The sequence below is a fragment of the Scleropages formosus genome, chromosome 19 (assembly GCF_900964775.1).
Source record: "Scleropages formosus chromosome 19, fSclFor1.1, whole genome shotgun sequence".
NCBI classification, from domain to species: domain Eukaryota; kingdom Metazoa; phylum Chordata; class Actinopteri; order Osteoglossiformes; family Osteoglossidae; genus Scleropages; species Scleropages formosus.
Window position 1 is genome coordinate 24,099,006 of NC_041824.1, and position 25,445 is coordinate 24,124,450.

The 25,445-nt window shown below is 43.4% G+C and overlaps 2 protein-coding genes across 9 annotated transcripts in view; one reads left to right on the plus strand and one right to left on the minus strand.

Moving 5' to 3' along the window:
• LOC108932563 (TOX high mobility group box family member 2-like) overlaps nt 1-2,090 on the plus strand; it is a 108,311-nt gene extending 106,221 nt beyond the window's left edge. For 7 of the 8 annotated variants that reach the window (XM_018749040.2, XM_018749045.2, XM_018749042.2 and 4 more), the window contains one exon: nt 602-2,090. In XM_018749040.2, the coding sequence (XP_018604556.1) occupies nt 602-644 (43 nt within the window). In that variant the 3' untranslated portion in view covers nt 645-2,090. The remainder of the gene's footprint in view (nt 1-601) is intronic. The other variant, XM_018749041.2, reaches the window with a different exon arrangement.
• A 17,297-nt stretch (nt 2,091-19,387) lies between these two features.
• The window catches only part of LOC108932517 (calcium/calmodulin-dependent protein kinase type IV-like), a 29,542-nt gene continuing 23,484 nt past the window's right edge, over nt 19,388-25,445 (minus strand). The window contains exons 6-11 of the mRNA XM_029246490.1: nt 24,150-24,270; nt 23,858-23,933; nt 23,586-23,722; nt 23,240-23,318; nt 22,872-22,959; nt 19,388-20,662 (exon numbers count right to left, since the gene is read on the minus strand). Of these exons, the coding sequence (XP_029102323.1) occupies nt 19,388-20,662; nt 22,872-22,959; nt 23,240-23,318; nt 23,586-23,722; nt 23,858-23,933; nt 24,150-24,270 (1,776 nt within the window). The remainder of the gene's footprint in view (nt 20,663-22,871; nt 22,960-23,239; nt 23,319-23,585; nt 23,723-23,857; nt 23,934-24,149; nt 24,271-25,445) is intronic.

Genomic DNA, 25,445 nt, shown 5'->3' on the forward strand with positions numbered 1-25,445 from the left:
GTTAAAATACAGGAAAAAAATAGTAATTTGAATGAAGTTATTCACTCTGATAAATTACCATTCCACACTGCCCTCTGTCTGGATGCCAGCATTTCTGTAGCATCGTTTTGTGACATCATTGTGTTACAGGGAAAAGCACTAAAAGAGAGGTGAGAGAAAGCATTTACTGTATGTAAAAAGTATGAAAAGCAGTGCACTTTCATTTCGTCAGTGCCTGCCTGGCGGGAGTAGGAGAACAAGTGCTCCTGTCTCCGCCTGATCACTTTCCACGAAACTGTCCTTCCAAAGTGTTACTTTAAATGACACATTTAATGTTAGTAATTCCTCTCGGTGCCTTAATCAAGGTCAGCAGAGTATCGTTCTTCTACTCAAAGTGAAGTTCGGGGTGGGTCCGCTCACGTGTGCCCGTTGTCTCGCCACGCGTCCTGAAGTTCAGCTCTGGTACCGTCCCTCTCGCTTTGTGTGGAATGGAAGGAATGGTGTGAAACACCAGCCCAGGAAGTCCCAGCAGCACCCGGGGTAGGGCGGCACACACTCGGTGGAAGGCGCCCGCTGACACACTCACCACTGTCCTCTTCTCCTCTGTCTTCCTGTGTTCCAGCAGTAACATGGTAGCAAGGGACAAGCCTCTCTACCTCACTTGAAGCCGGAGGACCTTGAACAGAAAAGACACCAGGGATCCCCCCACCCAGCACCACCATTTTAACTTGTCTCTCTTATTTTTATTTATTTATTTTTTTTTTGGCAGTCTTGTTTTCTAAGGATTTCACGCGAGTCCTGAAGACTACTAGTGAGCCTTTTTTGCCAAGCACTTCAAAAGTGCAGCGTTCGCCCAGGACCCAACCCAGCACTCCTGCGCTATGTCATTACAACCCAGAAAGACAAAAAAAAACAAAACATGGGCAGACTTTTTGGCCATCATTCAGCTTTAATACATAAAAAAATACCGTCTTTTGTCGATCGCTTTCCGTTTTGCTTTTCTCGTTTTACTCAAGTCCTGCTCGCCACACGCTTCGCCATGGACAGTCCCTGTAGGGAGGCGTCAGCACAGGCCTTGGTGTTTGGTGGAGGACATCAACTCTGCAACAGGTTTACCTCTCGAAGAGTAGTGGATCCATGCACTGGGGCAAAGAATGCGAAAGGAAATGGATTTTAAAAGAGTACATTCATTGACGAGTTGTTTTGTATGATACAGCACCTGATACAGTAAAGTAAACGGATCTCTCACAGCGTGATTGTAAATATCACTTTTGCAGGATCCAACTGGGAATCTCGAGTCCAGATGTGTTTTGCTTTCTTTTTAGTACTAGCTGTAATTCCTCAACTTTCATTTGAAGAGATGTGTTTTGTGAATTTGAACTTGTGCAGGGTGAGTCAATGAAGGATTTTGCACACACTAAAATCTCGCGTTAAAACTGTGCTCATCGGTGCGTCTTTCCAGGACGAGACGTATTAAGACTATGAAAGATCTAGTGTGGCAGCAGTCTTTAAAGGATCCGTGAGAAAGAGACTCGCCTTTCGTGTGCGACGGTGCGCCGCGGCAGCTCTCACGTAGGAATTCCCGCGTTCCGGAGTTGTGGAGAACGGCGCTTCTGCTCCTCGTTCACTTTCTCTCCCTCTTTGTTTGATCGACTCTCAGCCCCCAACACAACTTGTACAGGTGAATAGAAAAAAGCTAAATGTGAAATGTTACTAAAGATAAACATAAACAGTGGGTTTATAGTTTTTGAGTAGTTTTACTAGGTGTTTTAGAATTGTGTTGAACTCATCTTTATAATTTTTTGTGGAGAAAAAAAATACTGCATTTTATTTCTAAGGCATACATTTAATTATTCACTGTAGCACACGTTTAAGTTTTGAAGAATGGATACTGGGGAAGGCATCTCATTTGTGTAAAAACCTGCCAAATGTACTTCTTTTATTTGTAAAGCCAGTGAAAAGAATCAGTTATAACTGTTGTACTGCATTACAGTTTTTTTCCCTGCAACATGCCCTCTTCTATTTAATTTTATTGACTGGTTTCTTATCTATTTATGAACAATATGAAGTAACGTTTTGGCTCGTTTTTTTTTTTTTTTTTCTTTTTTTTCCCAAGGTGCATCATTATTTTTTATTTGTTTTATTGTCATTATAATTATTATTTTTACGTCTTTTAAAGGCTGGTTCGTTCTTTTCATGCCAGCAGGTTCATTTTGTGTCACAATGCTTCTTTTATTTCATTTTGTCTGTAATAAAATGTCTAAAGTGGATTGTAGCTTGTCTTCATTTCCTAGTGCACTTCCTCTACGTGCCGAACATACCAAAAGTGTAATTGTAACAAGAAATATTTTTCAGGTGCTGTGAACTTTGGCAACCATGTTATGTAATTTCATCTCTGATATTTCACAGCATCGGGTAACTGACTAATACACTGAAACCTCATCAGACCACATGTGATGTGCGTTCGCTGCAGACACCCACTGACAGTGAGATGTGCCGATAGCTCTGGAGGATGTCACAACCCTGCGGTCCTGCGTTGTTTCCCAGAATGCACCACATGTATCGGGCTTCGCACCCGCAGCTGTCCCGATCGGGGCCGATCCCACCTCTCTTTGCCTTCCAGGTGCAACGAAGTGACCTGTTGTGTGGGGCATTGAGATTAAAGAGGAGAATGCAAACAAGAAACTGTGGCGCAGCGGGTATCCCAGTTTTTATATCACTTCCTTTCTTTCCTCAGCAGCACCATCACCATTCATTTGTAGCTTAAAATATAAAAATAGTGTTCCCCCCTCCAAACAGAAAGCATAATGTAGACCAAGCCTGTTTGCCTGGTAAATAGTGCTGTATGTGGGCCTCAGTGTGCATTAGAACTGAGTGAGCGCAGTAAGTGCTGTGAACATTTCTGCTGTTTTCATTAAAGTAAACTAATGGGACTGTGTGTGTGTGTGTGTGTGTGTGTGTGTGTGTGTGTGTGTGTGGAGCCCAGTGCACATCAGCACATTGTCAACACATCTATTCACCTGCTATTATGTGATGGCGGTTCATTACAGGTTAGAAGCCCGTGTGTGATGTGAACCTCTGTTTTTCTAGTCTGAATCTTTTGATCATTTGTTAAATAAAAACAGTATGTTTTCCCTTAATGTTATTGTTTTTTGGTCTTGTGTAATTTCTCAGTTTTATATTTATGGTTGGGACGCAGTGGTTTGGCCAGGTCCTGCACTCTGGTGGGTCTGGGGTTTGAGTCCTGCTTGGGGTGCCTTGTGATGGACTGGTGTCCCATCTTGGGTGTGTCCCTCCCCTCTCCAGCCTTATGCCCTGTGTTGCCGGGTTAGTCTCCGGCTCCTCGCGACCCTGCTCGGGACAAGTGGTTTCAGACTGTGTGTGTGTGTGTGTGTGTGTTTGTGTATTTATGGTTACAAATCTGCTGTGCATCACTCGCAAAGGTCACACTGCTGGTTGTCCAAGAAACACCATGAGACACATATCTGACCACCCGCTACCTTGGACACTGGGCTCTGATGCTGTGTTTGTGAATCATGGGGATGCCGCGTGTCACCTGAGTGACCCTGACCGCTGCGGGCCAAGTCCAGCGGGGGTGTGGCCGGTGCCCGGATGTGTAGGTTCACCATGGGAAGGAGGTGAACATCAGCCCTTGCAGTGCAGAGAAGAGTAGGTGCAGCTGACTGAACTTCTATAGGACCTGATGTGTTTTCAGTCTGAGTGAAAATTCACAAGCTGCCTTCTTTCAGTCAGAAAAAAGTCCTTGACAGTCGTACGGAAACTAATGACAAGAACGAGCTTATTCTTCTGAAGCCCGCACATTTTTTGAGGCCAAAAAATTATTCAAGTCATACTGTCAGCCTTAATTAATAGATTATGATCTTGCCAGGCAAACACACTGTTTTCATCTTTTCATCCCAAAAACACTTCATTTAATTTCTCAGCAATTGTTAGAATCTTCCGGATTTGACCACTAAGTCAGTGAATCGATGTTTATTGAGTTGTTGTACAAAAAAGACAAAGTTATCATGCTGCAAATGTAATTAGTTAGGTGTGCTAATATTAACCCATGTGGTGGTCTGGTTTTTTTTTTTTTTTTTGTTAAAAAAGCACAAAAAGTCAACTCCAAGCTGAGGAAAATATGTGCAGTTGTTATTTTGTGTGGAATATGGGTTCCACTGAAGCTAGATGTAAAAAAAGATAACATGAATAAATGAAGAATTTTGATTTATAGCACACAGCAACTGTGACATCAGAGCAGAAATCATACATCTATTGTATTCAGCCTTTTCGAATTGGAAAGAAAGAACTGTTGTGTCTTCTCCTTTTTATGTTTTATTCATGCGCAGCTGCCATCTCTCTCTGTATTAAATTGGAAAACAGATCATTATTTAAAAATTTTCAGGCCCAAATGCTGCTGTCTGTGATACAACACCATTCATGAGAAAATCACAGCCGTGCACCTGATGATGTATGAGAAGCCGAGCATCTCACAACTGACTAAAGGGGAAGTTTGATCGAATTTCGTTGACACCAGTGGCACATCTTCCCGTGGTGATTTGGTTTTCATCTTCTTATCACCGGGGTAAGCCTTACAGACCTCTTGTTTCATGTTGCTATGTTGCATTTTGTGGTACAATCATAAAAAAACATCTATCTTGTTATAATATTTATTCAAGAAAATTTAACTTTTATTTTCCGATTTTGACTTTGTATAGAGTTAGGAAATCTTGTAACCCTTTGGTTATAACACCAGTATCTTTGGTTACAATCGCCAGGGTAACACATTGTCAGGCACTGCTGGACCGAAAAAGATTAGCTTTAGTACTCAATTTATTGAACCCCCCCCTAGCCGCCCATGTCCAGCTTGTTATGTTATGACCCCTGCGACTAATCCATATCTGCTGCATTTTCTGTTGTATTTATTCTAATCAAATTCCTTTGGCAAAGTCAAAAAATGTTTTCTCGTTTTCTTGTCTCTTGGTCATGACCTTTTCAGTAAAGTCAAACTCGACAGGTTTCCACTGTTGAAATATTAAAATGAAGAAATGTGCAAAAAATTAGTTTCTTTATTCCTTGTTACAGTTTGGACTTTGTGATCCAAGGGAAATGCTTACAGTAAACAGGTGTAAACAGGTGTAAAGGGGTGTAAACACACTCCTTGAGAATACTTTAGTGCTGCTACACGGAAAATGCTGGAATTATTTTGATATTTTTCCTTCATTCACCTTTATTTCTTTTTTTTTTTTTACTGTTTTTCAAGTTCTTTTTGTTTGTACAGTGAACTGAGTTACAGTTACAATGGAGGAGAAGAAGTGTTTTGTCTCTGTGTCTGTGGTTTGAGACCCTGCTTGGAACAGTTGAAGAACTGGGCACCAAGGTTCCTTTCCTACGTCCGCGGCCTACGGAGCCCCAACGGGCGGGTCGCCCACATGCAGTGCGGTGTCTCCGGTGTCCCTCGTCTCTGGTCTCTGCTCCCCGGCCCTGCTCTCTTGTGGTTACCTAACTTACCAGATCCGGTTTGCGTGTCAACGTTCTGAGCGCGTTCACGGTCGCACGCGAGGCGCCTGGGGTTCGCGGAGCCAGACCTGCTCCGACGAGGGACAGAGCAGGAGCGGCGAGGCCCGGCCTGCGTTCCCACAAGGCCTCCGCGACACCGCCACACGGGGACACTGTCGGTTGCTGCCTTGGCTCTGCGGCAGAAACAGAACAGGAAACACGTAGGCGGTTTTGACAAGAAAAGAGTTTCACCTTCTTGTTATCAAAGTGCCATTTCGGTGTAACTTGCAATGTATGTTTGTTTTGGTTTTTGGGGGTTTCGGGCATGAAGCTGGAAGAGAACGCTAGTCAGTGTGTCAACCGTTTGACTCGTACTGCAGCTCTTCCACTTTCTACACCAGAGCTTGTGGTCCAAGACAAAGGAGCCATTAGCTAATCATTCATTCTAGAGTACCATTACCCTTTATCCTCATTTACATTTATTCATTTACCTGAACTTACAACTTCATGTTACATACAAGTATTTACCCATTTGTACAGCTGGGCCATTCTTTTCACTGGAGCAATTTAGGCTCAGTACCTTGCTCAAGGGTCCTATAGCTAGAGGGGGAATTTGAACCTGCAACCTTTATGTCCAAAGGCAACAGCTCTAAGCACTGCACTACCAGCTGCCCCCTTTTATACCCTCTACATGTTTCTGTGTGACTCTACTAAGCTGCCTTGAGGGTCACTATACACAGTAATAAATATTTGAATGCATATTGAGCATGGAGGTATTTTTGTTTGATATAAACGGCCTCGATAGAATTTTCTTTGCTTATCACAGCGGGTCACTGTGCGACTCACTGTTTCTTATCGATCGGTTGCTTCCTTGGTACTTCATGTACAGGATCTTTTTCAAGCAACCTTTGGTCGCCCGGTTTTTCAGGCTTTTCAAAAAAGCAAAAATGCGTGCACTTGAGAGCGAAGAAATGTTGGTCTGCAGGAGTTCTTCTCCATCTGAAATGTGGCCGTCCGCAGCAGAGTGGTCCAGAACAGCCGCGTTACACGGCTGGAAATTCTTACCCTCAACTTCAGGCCAAGGTTTGTTGTGCTTTTTTTAGATGCAGGGAGAGCAGCAAATGGGTACCTAAACAACAAAACACAACTTGTTTTCCCTGCATATACATAATTTAAAATGCGGCCTTCTTTCAGTGCGCTCATACAGCTTTTTTAATCTTATGTGAGTCATTTGAGCTGCTCTGCTGTGTTCGACTTGGAATGCAGAAGACAGTTAAAGAAAGCTTGCGTTCATCTCTGCTTATAGATCATTTCATTTCACCATGGAATATCTTTTCATTATACGAGTGGATGGGTAATTTGATTGCTGACCTTCAAAGAATATTGACCAGTGATGGAAAATAAAGCTGGTGTGTTGAATACCTGTCAAGCTACAAGGCACTGCGCGTAAGAAAACTGTAACTGCTGCTTTTTTTTCTTTTACAGAAAAAAAAAATCACAGTTTTACCCACATAAATCGTTCCACGTTTCACTGGAGTCGAGCGCTAATCGCCTCAATGAAGGGCGTAGCCCCAGGGCTGCGCTTAAAACCTACGATTTTCCTGGCGACTCACCATCTACAGATGGTTTGAACCCACAGGCAGATGAAGCCTGTTGTAATTTCACTGGTAATGAGAGTGAGGTGAGGGGAGAAACCAACCAACTTCTATCCTGTCAGCTCGTTTTGCTACATATGCATGTCTTTGTGCATTTTCCGCAGTCATTCAAAGCATTCATTACGTTCATTGCCTTTCTGGGGCGAGACATGTTCACGTTAAGAGCTGAGCTAAGTAATATAAATCCAATAGGCCTCATACGGCTCCCGACACCATTAGAAGTTGTAATTTGTGTAATGAAACATCCTTGTGCGTGTTGGTTTCTATGTAATGGTTGAATAGCTTTATATTGTATATTTCTGCAAGTTACCTGTGACTTATTTCACCGTTTAACGTTCATTTCAAATTGTTGGATACTAAAAAAATAAAATATTTTCTTGGTACTGTTACATGTTATTGATTAATTGTCACATTTTCAAACGTCAGCCTGTACATAGTGATCTGAAGTACTGAAAAATATTGCCTCTTGCACTGTTTTTTGCTAAATATTTATTGGTGCACATTACATCTTTCTAGAACAATCAGTTAACACGTCTTGCAAAGAAAGCCAAGATAATCTTGCCATCAGTGATGATGCAGTAGTGCGAAGCTTCAAGTGTCAGTTCTAGCTTTTCACAGCGCCTACAGAATTCTTGCATAAAAATAATGCCGACTTTGAAAGATTCACTTTAAATGCTTGATTAACAAGCCCCAAGTGGCTTCTTTAACTTAAGACATCCTCATTGGGGCCTGTGTGGGTTTTACTTTTGGAGATATTCATCTTTAATCAGACTAGGGAAAAAGCAGGAGCACATTGAAATGGTAAGCCTCTACAAAGTCTAAATCAGACTCTGCACTTGGGTTACAGCATGAAGTGCCGCACTTATAAAATGTGCCAATGAACTGTGACTTATGTGACAACTAGTGAATCTGAAATACTGTCGCCACATTTATATAAATATTATTGGATTTCTTTGCAAGCTAGGTTTTACTTGCTGGCGTAAAATTGTGGGCAGACTCTTACACAACTGATAGTGACATGTTATTTTAAGTCTATTTGGCCAGTGGGCATTGTGTGGTGGGTCTGGGGTTCGAGTCCTGCTTGGGGTGCCTTGCGATGGACTGGCGTCCCGTCCTGGGTGTGTCGCCTCTCCCTTCGGCCTTGCGCCTTGTGTTGACGGGTTAGGCTCCGGTTCACCGTGACCCTGCTAAGGACTAGCGGTTTTTGACATTGCATTGCATTGCACTGAAAGAACTTCAATGCTTTTGTCAATTTTGCATTATTTTTGATTGTCGAATGTGCTTTTTCAGTGACGTGTTCATTTAGGATATTATAATTTCTCTTATTTCGTGGCTCACCAATGAAATCTTGGCAACCCATTTAAAAAATTATTCTTAGCGAAAAGTGTTTGTGACTTTCAACAGAAATCATTGACACGCAGAGTATCCGAGAAGCAAAAACAACTCACCTCCAGTATGCATTCATGGAACCTCCTGATAACGGTGGCTGCAACGGGTCAAGCGAGAGGATAACACAAGGAAGCAGAGAAGGTCGGAGGTATAAATGTGGCGACAGTTTCATGCTGTACGTTTGACGCGAATGGAGCGAGCATCTTTTTACATTTACACTCATTCATTTAGCAGACACTTTACTCCAAAGCAACATACATCTCATAGAAAATAGTTTGTGCATTACATTTGGAGAAAGAGACATAGCTGCAGATGTGTGATTCTCAAGTACAGTTAGTTTGTTCCCTTCATCATATGAACCAATGTTCATCACACAAGTAAAATATCACTAAACAAGAAAATATCGCCGATTCCTAATCACCTTCCTAGTACGTATTTTTTTTTTTGGAGATACATATAAACATTTACGTTATATCGCAGGAGTAGCTGAGAAAAAGGACTAATCCGATCATGATTATGAACATTTGTACTTTCCATGAACTTAAGAGATCATAGACAAAGTGAGTCCGGAAGAGATGAAGATTTTTGTTTGCTTCCTTTGTCTGATTCTGCTCAATGGCTCTTTCAGGATAATTGACAAAAGCAATGCACCTCAGTACTGACTTCCCAATTTTAGAAGCATTATTCTGGTTTATTGTATGTCCGCATTAATGCTGTACCAGTTTTAGCTGCAGTATTTTTCATGTTCTGTGCCCTCATTGATACCAGCAACCATAGGCCGCTGGCCTAGAAGGGAGACATTCTGTGATTCCTGCTATGATCCGTTTTACGCTCGAAGGCAATTAGGAAGGAGACTATCATCGTTACATTGAGCTCCAACTCTCAGTCTCTCCCCTTTCAGCGACACAGCCAGTAGCCGTGCTTCCATTAAGCCGAATGAATTTCAACAAAACCTGATTAAGTGCCTTTGATACAATTTGTATTCTTATTTATCATCCAGAAACCAGACTTCCATTTCATTCTTTATGGCAAATAAACATCATACCTAATCATATTACAAGCTGAAGAGCAACTCTTCACCTGAAAAAAGTTAAACTTCAGTGTCTTTGCTCTATGTTTTCACCAAACAAGTTTACGCATTCATCACATATGAACGTTCTGTTTACTTTCAGATGAGATATAAAAAAGAAATAAAAAATATAAATTTGCCTCCCTTTCGTGTGAACGGAAACACTGGATTTCAATTCTGTGTTGTGCCTAAATTATGACACAACCCTTGAACCTTGAACCCTGCCATCAAAACTTCACTGACAGCTTCTTTCAGTTGTGATAGAATAAATGTTCGCAAAATTGATACTGACTTCAGTCTGAAGATTATAAAGATGCTCTAAATATTCATAAACAGTCGTAAGAGTTAAGTGAAATATTTGCTCAGTGGTGCTCACCCCACTCTTTAGACCTTCATTCAAAGGTATAAGATCTGCCCCTGCAAACCGCAGTGTTGAATTATACTGAAATGAGGAGACAATAACAGTTTTAACTGCGTGATGTCAGTTGCACGTTCAAACACAAAAATGCAAACTAGTAATAGTTGGTTCAGTGGTATTCATCTGAGGGATCTCTGCAGTTGTACTTGATGGCATTCTTCCCTGAGAAAGTTGTCTGGCACTGACATATGGAGAAATGCCGTCTTGCTTTCAGGCAAGTCGCAGACTTCATCAGACTGGGGCATTTGTTCTTGTCAAAAGGCATCTGAAACGCACATCTGCTGCCCTGGGTTGAGCTGGATGTCAGTGATAATCATTTCATTTTCTTAGCACCTGATGTGTCAGTGTGAAAGAATGTTGCCACTCTTCGCAAAGTGTCTCCAACCACAAATCTAAGGTCCAAGGTCCACCATCTCCCAAGCTTTGTGGTGCCTTGGAATCAACTATTAGAGTGTGTGCCGGTCTTTTTCTTGACTCTGAGTCCCAGGAATGGTTTATGTGGTTCCCTCCATTCCGTCTCTGGTACCGGAGTAATTTAGTTAAGTCAACCTACGGTGCAAAAGCTACATATAATAGTTGTGTCGCATCTCCCAAACGGAGCTGTCTCTTGGGGCAACAGATTGCTTTGATTTTGTCTTTTAGATCCCTGAATATCTGTTGAAATGTCTCCCAGTGTAGACAGTTATGTGTGTTCGGCTTCATTTTTCACAGACTTAGGCCCAAAAATTGGCCTTAAGGCAATTTTAATATGGATTTTCAAGTCAGTGTTTACATCGTAAAACTCAACACCTTCACATTCATCATTTATACATATAAGCCTGTGGATATATAACACCACAGTAGGTGATGACATCTGGAATCTTCTCATCTTGTTGACAGAGAGTCACAAGTGGCGCTAGAGACTATGCCAAGTAGAGATGGGGATGAAGTTCTCAGTCTTTGACATGAAAATGAAGACTGGGGATGTGTTGACTGTGTGAAATTGAAGTGAAATGAAAACATTCAGATCAGTCCTCATCATGTCACACAAATCCTGGGACTATATTCCTCAACCTGCTGAGTGTCCTGTGGCAGTTGTTTTGAATTTAACCGTCTAAGTAGAAGGTAAGTCAGGTTTCCTTACCTCGTTTTCATCCTTAGAGAGTTGCAATCAGTTTCGCAGTGGCTTTGTGAAGATCAAGTGACCCCAGGCTAAGACCTGGGTGCCTGGCAGTGAAGCAAAGTCATTTTGGTCAAGAAAAAAATGTTATGTTGTACATGACTGGACTGAACACTTCACCATCTACAGTCATTAGCAGTTTAGTAGAAACATCCCAAGTCATTTTAGCGAAGCTTAGAAAATTACCAGAATGGAAAACCCATTAACCTCAGGCCTTAGTTTTATTACATTATTGAAAGTAAATGTTTTCCTACAGTTAAAATGCTAAACAAAGGTTAAAGACACTGCATAACATAGATATCAGCATTCTTTCTGAAGCAATATACTGCAGAGCAGCAGTGTACTAAAAAATATACACTTGAAACTCAACTGACAGAAGCAATTGGGACGTGAGGTCCGTTTCGAACTCTGTTTGTAAATCCAACCATTACATCACAATCAATAAAAGTTTCATAATACAGCTTAATCCATCAATTTATTCACAGGTATTCAAACCTTAGCAGTTACGTGTCTCATTTGCCACCGAATACAACATTGGAACTGATTCATCAAATAAACATGTATGTCAGCATCTAGTCAGTTTCAACTTCCAGTCGAAAAAAATGTAACTGTAATAACAGTCCCATACTTCTGTTTACTCAGTGGGTAGTTTCTGTAAAAGTCTCAGATGTGGTAAAAACAAAAATATATATAAAAATAAAAAGTATGCTTGCTGAAATAACTCTGCTTCCTCCTCCTCTGTTAATGGATGATCTAGTAGCTTTAGAAGTGCTTTCAGAACCATTATGGGTATGTGAGCGCTGAAAAATGCACTGTGTTGCTCCTTAACATGCACTCTCATACGAAAAGGGGCAAACAAGCCAGTAATGAGTGAAGTATACAAATGTTCGGCAAATAAAATTTCAAACTTGAAATTAAAATGTTTAGACATTTTGTCCACATCACAGTCGGCTCAACCGTCTTGACCCTTAGACGGTTAAGGCTGGCTGCCACTAAACAAGTGCTGCTCTCACTAAAGCTGTCATCAGTGAAATCACTGCAATGTAATGAGAGAATGAGCATTCCAGAGTTGAAGAGCCTCTAACAGGCAACTTTTTTGCACCGATAACTCTAAGCGTTCATGACCTATCCCTACACAGCAGTGCGACAGGATTCTTACACAGGGGCTATACTGTACACTGCTGCGGTATTTTCATGTTAAATGTGATTGTCAAGCTCTAAAACACTTCATGGGTGTATGTGACCAGATTTTAGATTTGAGTTTTTTTTTAATATTTTAACTGCAGCAATTCACATAGTCATGTCTTTTTCTCACTTCCTGCAAAACTTGCTACTTCACTTGCAAGAAAATGCTTACAACCAGCTTTTATTATCATCTAATTAATCTTAACAACTCAGTAAGATGTAAGTGTGTCAAAAACACTTTACCTCTATTCAGTGTGGGTCATCATTCGTCATCTTTGAATGCGTTTCACTGCTAGCCATCTGTTTTTCCTCTTTTTGCTGGATTAACAGAACCATTGCAGAACATTGTCCTGGACGTGGCCTGAGGCTTTATGCGGGACTTGGATGATGTTGCTTACCTGATCTATGTAGTTGTACATAGGGAATACTGTGAAAGGGCAACAGAACAAAGTACTCTTTCTTTACACACAAAATCGAATCATTAAAACAGTCCTGCACGCTGAAAGACCACCGAGAAATTTCCAGTGATAAAACAAAATGATGCAAGATAATAAAGGGAGAGCCCCCGGAGACCAGTATCTTGACACTGTTCCAGTGTAAGGAGGTGCACGTGTAGATGTGTGGTGGCACGGCGCCGATTACCGCCTGTTTACTAACAGCGGGAACCCTCAGCACCGCTCTTCTTTCTGAACCCCAGCATCCAGTTCTGTATTGCAAGGGCACCTCATCCTTTTTCCTCAACATTTTCAGACCACAAATTCCAATCCCGACATTGCTCAAAATTCAGATCACAGCCGTCTCCCTCTGTAATATGTGTCTACTTTAAAATTCATAACTACATTTCCAAGCATAAAAGGAGTCTGATGGAATGTTTCCTGTAAGCTTACTTGAGCAAAAATACAATTCGTTCTGGCATACTTAATAACCTTAACCTGACTCTTTAATATATACAGTTAAAAAAGCAACTCAAATGCATGCCTTGGCATGAAATGACTGGCTATAATTCTCCTCCTTGGGGAGCAGCAGCTGTGGAAAGTCCAGTTCAAGTTGGCAGCGTCGGCACGCTTCACAATTTTCCTTTTTTTCCATAATTCACAGGGCCACTTTTAATAGGAACAAACAAACGTGGCAGATTAAGCTGAATTTAACCGCAGTGTTATAACAGAATCTGGTCAAACAGTCAACATTATGTTGGGAAGTCAGAAATTATTTGCTTGGTTGTACATGCTGTAGATTTAATTGCTGTGATTAATTGTTATTAACCTTTACTTGATGTTCGTACCAAAGACATATGAAGCAGTTGCTGAACGCAGTTTGGAGGGAGTTTGACAGCCTGTTCTGATATGAATTCCACAGCTATAATTAGTTTTCCAAAACGGAACGGAGCCCTTTTTCTCTCTCTGTCATTTATTCATTTTTTACCTCCCTATGGCGTGACTTGTACCCCCGGCCTTACAGTAGCTGCACTGAAGCCATTCCGGTTCGCACGTTTCTTCACAAGCACCAGCGCGGGCCCAACTGGGTCATGTGAGAGCTGCGCTCTCGTTCCCGCTGTGGCGTGTTGTCTGGCCCCTCACCCAGCAGGCCCATGGAGGCACAGAGACCCCTGTTGTTGTGCAGGAGAGCTACACTGTACCGCTCCAAAAACATCACGCACTGTACGAAACAAACCATTTTTCCACTACGAGCACTTTATTAGACCAAATGTTGTGTGTTTTCCTGTTTCTCAAATGAGGGCTGACAGCGTAAGTAAGTTAATGTACAGTTAAAGTATTCAGTCTAACTGGGAAACATGACTAGTTGCTCCTAAGCTGTGAGTTGAAGGAGCCCAAGACAAGCGAGTGACAAGTGAAGCTCGGAGGACAGAAGGACCACAGTCGGAAAACTTCCTTGCGGTTCCCATTCATACAGTTACTGGGCAAATGCTGAATGCAGTACCAGTGTCAAAAAAAAAAAAATACAGCTTGTGCATCGGCTGAAAAGAGCTGTTTGTCTCTTGTATTGCATTAGTTTACAGCCGCATTAAAGCCTTGTCCTCAGTGTGAATGTCAATGGTCGGGTTCAGGGGTGTAGCCTTCAATTCGGAAGGTTTCCGGTTTGAATCCCTTTCCTGCTGTGGTATCTTTGATCAAGGTACTTGTGGTAAAGAGACACAGTAAGACTATCCTGCACTATAAACAGGTTAATCATTGACAAGCTGCATAGGACTGAATTGTCTCCTCCATAAATAAGTTGATAATTATTAATAATGTGACGCATCGACTGGAGGTATGATGATGATCGGTTCAATCCTTGGTGCTCCTGCTCTAGTTGTGAACATTACTGTATGGTCTCTCACCTTCCCCAGGGTTCTACTGCCACCTACATGTTCTTCTAAAAACTACCATGTAAAAATACAGTCTTGCTTCAATACTGTACAATATACTGTACCCTGACATTCAAAGTATATTCATGAAACAACAAATGACTGGAACAACTATAAAATATTAGTGTGGAATTAGTTTTCTCTACCGTGTGGGTTCAGGCACATGGGAATAGGTATATTTCTTTACACATACTGATGTGTCTCAAAAATGTGTACACACTTTAATGCGCAAAGTTTGTTATAGGGGCCCTCGAACTATGAACACAAGTGAGGGCAGAAGTTCGATCATTAACGCTGCACACTGAAATGAGTGCTCGCTGAAGAACGCAAAAATAAAATGCATAATGTCCACAACTCCTCATTGAATGCTGTTGAGATATTCAGCACAGAAACAGGTCCTGTGTTCAACAGCAGGTCTGCAGGTCACTGTCAGCTCCGCACTCTGCAGTAAAAGCTTCAGAATATACTGATGTTCCTTGGTTTATTAATGGACAAGCTTCTGTACATATCGCAGAGATAGAAAATAAAAATATGTTGGAAGACTATTTCAATTTTTTTTTTATTAAAATGGATAAATGAGTTAAAAAACACACGTTTTCCACAATCCCCTAGTCCATAAACGTGCGATATTTCCCCTCCTTGTTACCAGCCACTGAAATCGAGAACACCAGGCAGAAGAAAGCTGTAAAAATACATGGAATAAAGGGGGTCCTTCACCTTAGTTGTGTTCCTATCCTTTCTGACTGCGTTTCACTACTTTTTCCAGAAATTTTATAAAGCAGAACAATGAAGAAAATGCACTTTAGAATAGGGTGCATGTGTCTTCAGCAGAGGGGTGCGGTGGGTTTGGCCGGGGCCCGCTGTGTGGCGGGTCTGGGGTGTGTCCCCTCCCGCCCAGCCCTGCTCCCTGCACTGCTGGGCTAGGCTCCGGCTTGCCATGACCCTGCTCAGGACAAGGGGTTTCAGACAGTGTGTGTGTGTGTGTGTGTGTGTGTGTGTGTGTGTGTGTGTGTGTGTGTGTGTCTTCAAAGGTGTTTGTGACACAAGTAACTGGATCTTACATTTATTTATGTAGCAGGCATTTTTCTCCGAAGCAACTTCTAACAAATTCTATGTAGTGTTATCAGACCACACACCTTCTTCACCAAGATGACTTACACTGCTAGGTACACTACTTACACTGGGTCACTCATCCATACATCATTGGAACACACACTCTCTCTGTCACTCACACACTATGGGGGAACCTGAACAGCCTGTCTTTCAACTGTGGGAGGAAACCAGAGCACCCAGAGGAAACCCACACAGACACCGGGAGAACATGCAAACTCCACACAGACTGAGCAGGGTTTGAAACTACATCCTCTTGCACCACCCAGGTGCTACTCGCTGTGCTACCCATAGATGGCTTGTTGGAGGTGGATGTTTGATGTAGCAAAAAATAGGAATTTGAGAAAAACGCTGAATTAGGCCTGGTGTTTGATGTGTTCACTGTCATCGTCTAGACACTTCTGAATTTGGCAGACGAGTAAGAGGCAAATGTCAGATGTGTGTAAGTTTTTTCTGAAATACCCTGTGCTTGGCATGGTGTTCTTGCTGTAAATGCGCGTTTCCAGGTTAAATGAAAATATGACACTGTGGAAAGTAACGAGGCACTTCATTTGTTCGTCCTTGCAGACATGGGACATGCTGGACTACCTTCTTGTCAAACTGGTTTTCAGGAGGGATGCGCTCCTCCCTCCTCGCTGATACTGGTCTCAAACTCATGGCCAGGAGCACCACAGTTGCACCTACAAGCGCAATCATGTGCTTATTCAGCTCTGTGACTTGCAGCTCAAGAAATGTTCCTGCTGCAAAGTTGCCAATATCCAGGAGAGTTATGATCGCTTGGGTTCATCTGTAAGAATTTGATCATCGACTTGAGAATGGATCATTTCCCAGAGGAGGGGGCTGTACCGAGAACCGCGTCTCCATCGTTTGCTTCTCGTAGTTACAGCTTGTCCATCCAGCTTTCAGAAACCAAAGGAAAAGAATTCAGCCTGTCCTTCATGCTTCATCTCACACACACACACTGTCTGAAACTACTTGTCCCAAGCTGGGTTGCGGTGAACCGGAGCATAACGTGGCAACACAGGGTGTAAGGCTGGAGGGGGAGGGGACACACCCAGGACGGGACGCCAGTCCATCACAAGGCACCCCAAGCGGGACACGAACCCCAGACCCACCGGAGAGCAGGACCCGGTCAAACCCGCTGCACTATCGCACCCCCCTTTCATGCTTCATTTTTAGATTTACTGTATAAATTGCTTATCACTTGAAACATTTACACTTGGAAATTAATATAGTCAGTTTCTTGGCATCCCCTTAACTTGTTATCCCCTTGTTACTATATACTTCAAACACTCCCAGCATTCCTGCCGATTCCGTTTCAGGGCCAACAACAGAGCAGGAGGGAGTATCCAAATATGTCTTGTAGTATAAAGCAAAATTGTTTCCCACATGAAGTAGGTGAAATAATTGCTATTTGGGGACATCGTTCATATCATTATTCCATTTAGCTGTTGTACCAGTTTCCACTTGTAGGTGCAACCCCCTTTTGAACTTCGACATCCTTTTATTTATTTATCTTGCTTCTTCATTAACGAAGCCATTTATTTATTATTTCTTGAACTATTCAAATGACAGTGTAAGGAGAAATAATAATTTACAATGTAAAAAAGGGGGTGCGGTGGCACAGCAGGTTTGGCTGGGTCCTGCTTTCTGGTGGGTCTGGGGTTCGAGTCCTGCTTGGGATGCCTTGTGATGGACTGGCGTCCCGTCCTGGATGTGTCCCTTCCCCCTGTGCTACCAGGTTAGGCTCTGGCTCACCACAACCCTGCTTGGGACAATTGATTTCAAACAGTGTGTGTGTAAATCAATATAGCATACAGTCGCATATATAGTTATTATACTGTATATATGTAACATATATTTCTGGCGCTTCATGTTCACTAATTATGATTTTAACCCAGTTATGATACATGAACTTTCGCCACCCTTTCCACAACTTTCCTCAACTTTCAAAAAATGCCAGGTAAGAGCAAAACTCCACCCTTGATGCAGAAGTGGAGACTAGCAGGGACCTCACAGCTCCTCTCATCCTAAAGAACTGACTGCAGAGCACTTGCACGTGTTATGAAATAAACATGCAGCTGGACACAGTCCGTGTTAAACGGAGGTGTGTGTTGAGTGAAAGGAGCTCTAGAGCAGCGCGTCGCTGTGTATGCGACCACAACCATAACCACAAACAGATACAGCCATCTGCCGCTCGCCGCCACTCCCACCTTGGCTCACGCACAAATACCTGCGTTCAGGTGTGACCAGTTAGAGAACCTGTAAAGGAGACTCTGGAGAGCTGCGGAACACAAACTAGTGGAGCAGATTCCTCTCGTTTTGGAGAAATCCTTTCCCTAGTGGTCATTGCAAGTCATTTTCAACATCTTTCTTTGGTGCCTGAAAATGAGATCATGCTCCTGTCTACAAGGGCATTTTTGTGACCCTGGAGCCCTATGTGCTCTCTCTGATTCTTCTTAAAATATGATAAATTTCTATTCGTATTTTAACATCATTACTATCTTCATCCGAAGAGGAGCAATGGCGGGAGGCCCTTTGGTGCACATGGTACGCACAAACACACGGCAGAGCACACAGAGAAGGTTTGACTGCAGTTTTATTGAAATAACTGTAGAGGATGGGCAAAGAAATTCTCACGATGGTATCGGTACAACTGTTTATAGTGAAGGTGGTAAGACCTATCAAGAGTAAGCGGAGCATAAAAAGGCAAAATACATGAATGAATAAATTATTTCGTAAGTGTATCAGTAATTTGGTCAGATGTGAACATAAGACAGAAGACTATTTAGCAGTACAGAATTTTGGGGGGGGGGGGGGGCGGAGACCACCTTCCAAGCATGCTGTAGAGTACGAGGCTTCGGTCGTATAATAATCCAGCACCGGAGAAGCGTTTCCCGTGCACTTTTCTGAAGGTATAACAGCTGATAAAATTCCATGACCACTTGTCATTTTGGCAGTTAATTGAATTTTGATTTATCCTCAGAGATAAAACTCACTGTTCCACATCACTAATATACAACCCAGCCCCACCTACCAAGGTCAAAATGTATATATTAAATACAGTACTGTAACAGGCATTGGAATATTTCCATTCGGTGCTTTTTTCTGTATGTACAGCACATGAGCGAATGTCTTGAAATATATTAGTATGCATTTTTATTATGTGTCTGTCTCTCTCTATTTCTCTGTTTACGCACATATATTTTTATTTCTTTAGACAGTGCATATGCTTACTTTAGTATGTAAATGAGACCCGCAGTGGGTGCCTGGAGGGACAGCCACGCTGCCTCAAATCCGAAAGCTATTCTTCATGCACGGTAACACGCAGTAATCTGCCAGTGACCACTATCAGCATTGTGCGAAGCATATTTAGTAGTGCGGTGTACAGCTCAAATACTGTACGCCTTCTGATGACATGAACAAAAAATTCTCCCAGCAACGAGTGTTACCGCGTGTGTGTGTGTGTGTGTGTTTGTGTGTTGTGTGCTCTTACTTGGCATGTGCATATTTCTGTGTGGGTACATGTTGCAGGTGGTGGGGATGGATCAGCACGTTTCTAAAGTCCTGTCTCTGCTACACACCCTCCTGGTGACTGGCCCGGTTTGTCAGCTGCCACCAGCTTAGGGTCAGTGGGGAAGGAGGGGGGAGGTGGGGGCTGGCGGGGGAGGGACGATGCAGGGGACCGGGAGGAAGCAGAGTGAAACAGAGTGCCCGTCTGATTGTTGGCAGGGAGCTGAAGAGAAGGGGACAAATGGGGGGTCTTCTCTTTCTGCCTGGACAGAGCACCTGTGTGATCCAGCAGGGAGGGCATGTCCTCCTCTATTTTCTCGAAGACGGCGGCCATTTGTTTCTCTATCTCTTCAATGACGCTGTCCATTTGCCAGCCGCCGCTGCTGCTCACTCCTTTCCCAAAACTGCCCGAAATAACGGCACCAGCAGAGGAACGGGGCGAACGACAATGGACGAAATCCGACGTCAGTCCCTGTTCCCGAGAACGTGTTTTCTTCTCGTTCCCAGCTCTACACGGTTTTTCGTCTTCATTTAGCTCTGTGGTCCCGGCTGCGTAACGAGCTCCTCCGTCCTGCTCGCCGCCGCTTTTCACCTCGCGTGTGTCATCTTTCGGCTCCCTCGTCCGCGTTCCCTTCTCCGCCACAGCCTCAGGAAGCTGAGTTTGGCACCAGCTTCCCGAAGCCACGTCTGTCACCCCCTCATCGTCTCCCGCCTTTGGCTCGGATGGCTGCTCTTGGGCTGCAGGGGGCATTGTGACTGATGCAGGCCTGAAACCACTATGCAAATAAGGGGGGGTTACTACTGCCACCTTCTGGCAAGAGCAGGTATGAGCACTGCACGTTAGCTGAGTTTCCTTCTTGCTGGACCCTTCCTGCTCCACTGCACCTGCACCGCTTTTCCTCCCGTCCAAAACCAGGTGCGGATCCGCTGACGAGATTTCGGAGCACTCTCTGTTTTGAGCTTCAAGAGCCGATGCCTTCCAGGAGCATTCTGCCACTCCTCCGTCACCCTGCATCCTCTTTGTGTCCCGCTCCTCAGCTGACTGCGGTTTTGCCACTTCGCCATTGACTGCACTCCCATGACTTCTGCACTCTCCTGCTTTTCCAGTCTCTCCATTTTCAGCCCTTTCCTCCACTTTTTTACCATCTCTTGCTTGGTTCTCGATGGTCACTCTGTGGGAGACCCCCATGGTGTTCCTGGCCGTGACCACCCCCTTGTCCCCCTTCTGCTCTCCCGCATTTCCTGGAGCACCAACACCCAATGCTCCATTGGATTCGGGCGCACGGAGGCGCTGCATAAAAGTGGTCACTTGAATTGCTTTCTGTGGAGATAAATAAGAAAGAAGTGTCTCAGTTCAACAGACAGGTGATGCCTGATTTCAGTGAAAATAGAGCTGATGAGTGCCAGTGTGTGTACACACAGCTCTCAAGTTGTCCTGAATTTCCATTTCCTTCATGTCTCTGTAGGGCGAGTATACTTATGCCCAAATTCTAGACGAACGGGATAAGTGTAATATTAATGGAATCGGATCAATCAAATCGAATGCAACCAGGAATCGTCTATTCTGAGTTTTATGCACCTACTCGAGCGATGAACATCGGTGCATAAAGTGGAAAGAAACTAAGTTTCCTTAAGAATCAAACGTCTCCAGCTATGTCTCTTTCTCCTAATGTAATGCACAAACTGTGTTTCTATGAGATGTATGTCGCTTTGGAGAAAAACGTCTGCTAAATGAATAAATGTAAATGTAACGGTTAATGGTGACTTTTGATTTTTCACATTCCTGGTTCTCCGAAATATCTAAGGTGAAAAATCTCCTCAATTCAGAAAAAATTATGAGGTCCCACTGAGCGTAAACCACGCAAGGCCTTCGTGGGTAAGATGGCATGTTTAACCATTACGCCACCTGCTGCCCTGAACTGTTTCAGGAGCTCAGATTTAAGGCTACTTCTTGTTTGTATTTCCTTGGTGTTAATGTGCTCCATCACGTTCCCTCCTCAGCCCTTTCACACTAGTTTTTTTGTTGCCTGCTCAGTCCTAACTTGTTGAAACATTTCCAATCTCCAAGACTGTAGTTTCACAATGAAAAGGTGCGTAGAGTCTAAACTTATCGTCAATTGTAAGATTTCTAAGCATCTTCCTGCTGCTAGAGTATCATCACTGGAGCATCTGAGCATGTACTTTAGTGTGTGTGTGCCGGGGTACTCCAACACAGTTCAGCCTTCATAGAAAAACATGGGATCCTTTGAGATTAACAGGAACCCAGCGTTACGAAGAGTGGTGCCACAGGAGCCTGAACAATGGAGAATGTGGTAAGTTGATCTCATCAAGTAAACTGCAGTAAAGCTGAACTCTCGGGTTTACTAGTACTTTCGCTTATTATAACTCATCTTTAATGCATTTCCCACACCGACTTTATTCAGCGTGACTAGTTTGGCTGTTAAATTTCGGAGAAAATGTGGTCTTGGAACAGTTCTACGGTCGTGGTCCGTTAATGCCACTTTGCTACTGGAAGAAAAGCTCAGCCTTGTTCCTGACTCTTCGAGCCGATGACTTCTGGGTTGATGGCCTTGAGCTCTCTACATGTTTCAAGACACCATTAATAAAAACACAGCTTCTGCGGAAGAGGAAGGGAATGTTTGGAGAAAAGCTTTTCACAAACACCTCTAAATGCCGGCATGTGGCCCGACCTGCTGTCAAACGGCTGTCCTGGGCTGGGCTGCGGCTGCAGCTTTTAAAGGCTCACGGCTTTCTGCCCACATCTGTCCCGTAGTAACCTGCCCGACAAACTGCTTTGGCTTCTCGTGGCCAGCAGCATGCTATCTCTTGTCAAACTGTCATCTGAATCAGATGCATTATTAACACTTTGCGCATTGCATTAAAGAAGACTTTCCCGTAATAAAACCGGAGCAGAGTCTTGTGCTGGGATGTGTTCTGTGTGTGTAGGCAGGGAGACAGGAGTTGTATAACATGCCACATAAGAGCTGCTCTGTTCGCGTAGGAGCATTTCACCTGAACCCAGGACCAGCTGTCCGGGCTGCTTGTAGTGCGGAGGGCAGCGCTGATGTCATTGGAGCTGAAGGTTACAGGTTCAAATACATCCTTTACCAAGGCGCTTACCCTAAATAGCTTCAGTAATAACTACCCAGCTGTATGAAAGGGTAAGTAGTTGTATTGGAGAAAAGTGCGAAATAAATGTGAGTATCTTACTCGGTGAACAGTGCCGTATCGCCTCCGTTTTTCAAAGTAAACGGAGTATCCCTCTATTTTACATTCCCTTTAGGATTTTAAACTCGCACTTGAAAACATGCCACTTTCAATTGCATAGCTGAACAAGCTTTGGTTTTGCTTGCATTGCTTCAAAATTTTCTAGGTTATTCCCACTCGAAACTCTCGGCGTTTCGCTGTACAGCTTCAGCTGATGTCACTTCTCACTGTCGTCTCCTTTGTTTGTCTTCCAGAGATGACTCATTTCTTCCGACCGCACTGAACCGCACCTCCCCCCCGATAAACCTTCTAAACCCCTTTACCCTCCATTTGGCCTTAGCAAAGTTCTTCTTGAACTGGGCACACACTCCGTCCTTCAGGTTCTTCTCGGAGGCGCCCTGGCCAGCAATCCTGAAAGACATGTGTTCTGGGCTACTGCTCGGTCCACTTGTCAGCAAACTCTAGGAATTAGTACAACTTCTCTCATGAGTCAAAGCCAAATCTGTCGAAAGTGACAGCACCTGCACAATGTGCACATCTTTTTCAGTAAGACGGTCTGAAGATTTCAGCAAAAATATACTGCAAGCAGCTAAAGGAGCTACTGGCATGTAAAACACCTTAAACGATTACCACACTCAATTTGATTCAGTTTGTTACCATCTAAGTATGTCGGTTTATTGGGAAAGCTCACCAGTCATGCCACAGAGCATCCTGGGCTGTAATTCTCAGCATGGGGTCCACCTCCATCAGCCTACAGACAAGTTCTTTGGCTGGCGGAAAGAACGGAACATGGGGAGTTACAATGAAGTGCTGAGAAAACCCTTCAAATGATTTAAACTACTCTTCGCGGGGCGGGGGGGACTGAAGGACATTTACCAAGACTGCTTACAGTCACTTTGCTGAGCACTGCAATATGATTTTGAGCGTCAAACCCAATGCTGAGCTCATTCATTACGATGCTCTGTTGTAATCACCTCTCATCATAAATGCGACCTTGAGAGGCACGAATGAAGAGCGTGCGCGAGGCGGCCGCGTACCTGCAGGAGAGATGTCGTCCCAATAGGGGGAGTCAAACTCAAACTCTCCAGCCACGATGCGGCAGAAAATAATGCGGTTGTGCTGGTCCGTGTTGTCCTCCTCGGCGTCGTCGTAGAACGGAGGGTTGCCTGACAGACTGGTACGCCGGGAGCAAAGGAGCAACAGCGGAGGACACGAATGAAAGCTTCCCTACGACCTCTGACAAGTCTGTAACAAGTGTCCCGCTAGACACCGTTGCTCATGTACAGTCCGTCGCCCAGCGGACACTCACAGTATGTACATGATGACCCCTATGGCCCAGCAGTCCACGGGCCGACCGTACCGGTGACGCGCCACAACTTCTGGAGCTGACATTAGAAAGAAAGTGTGTTACAGAGGAGATGGATGCAGGAGTGGAAGGGCTCAACAGAGGGACAGTCCTCTTTCACTTCTCATTTTGAGCACATTTCTGATTTCTGCTTGTGACATAATAGTACTTAATAATAATACTTCGAAAGATCGCAATGTAAAGAAATGCTGACAAATGCAGAGAAAGGCTGACATAGAAAGAGAAAGGAATTTACCCAGGTACTCTGGTGTGCCACATGGCTCGGTGATGCCGTCATTTTCATACCTTGACAGGTAGAAATCACGCAGCACCACTTTGTTGTGGTTATTCTCGGTGTAGTACATGAGGCTCTCCAGCTACGGGCAACGGAGGTTAACACACAGCGTACACACAGAAACCACATTTCATTTACAGGAATAACCCTACTCAGTCCTTATGAACAACAGGGGCAGAAATTTGTTATGGTTGTGATTACATTGCTAGCAAGTGCATGTAAAACACATACATGGGAATGGGAGTCAGGCTCTAGAGAAGAAATTAAGTTTTTGTAGGACAGCGATGCGAAGGAACACGTTTCTAGTAGAGTAAAAGAGTTGTAGCAGTAGCTCGTAAAGGAGTAGGAGAAAAGTCATAAGAAAGAGTGAATTTGCTCTGAGGACGGCGTTGCGCTTGGCTGTTTGACATGGGTGTCGATCCCTCTTCGCTCACCATGACCTTGGAACACAGGTACGAGAATCAAAATGACTACTCAAAATGATGTGCTTATGTCTTCTAAGTATCCGAGTAGAAATTATCCAAAAACTTTGCTCCAGAATCTTTCTGTGAAACCTTTTTATTACATAATCACTTGTTGCAAAATGAGTATGAATAATTTTGTTAATATGATAATTGCTAGCCTTATAAATTTATACTATATTTAAGTTCCTGTGTGAATAACAAGTGACTCGACAGCTGCCACTTCCTGGCACTTGGCTTTACAGTATTCCAAATTCTTACTCAGAACAAATGAGGGAAAAGATCCAGACTGCAAATAATTACATAATAATTATGTAATTACCTACAGGGGTGTAAGAAGCCCTCTAACATTGAGTGCCCCCACCTCCTATAATCTCTGTTGATGATTACATAATAAAAAAGCAGAAATGACACATAGATCCCCTTTCCCAAAATGCAGAGCATGCGATCACTGAGGTTATTTCATTGTCTTAAACCCTTTTTGAAATGTTTTGTTCAATCAGAGTAATGGAGTGTTTGTAATGAACTAATATCATCACTGAGGCCTTCAGCTTTTCTTTTTGTACTTAAGATGACATAAATCTCTTTAAAGAGGTATGTGTAGTCCCGCCGCACAATTAAACCAATTCTGTGACCCTTGGTCGTGCTCCCAGTAGATCGTCAGATCTCGCTCTGGACGGGACTGACGCTCTCGACATGCATTCACTCGTAGAAGGACGTCGGAATTCCTGCTTCTTGTCCTTTGTGAGAATGAATCTCTTGCTATTGCTGAACTGAGACCAGACTGATGACATAT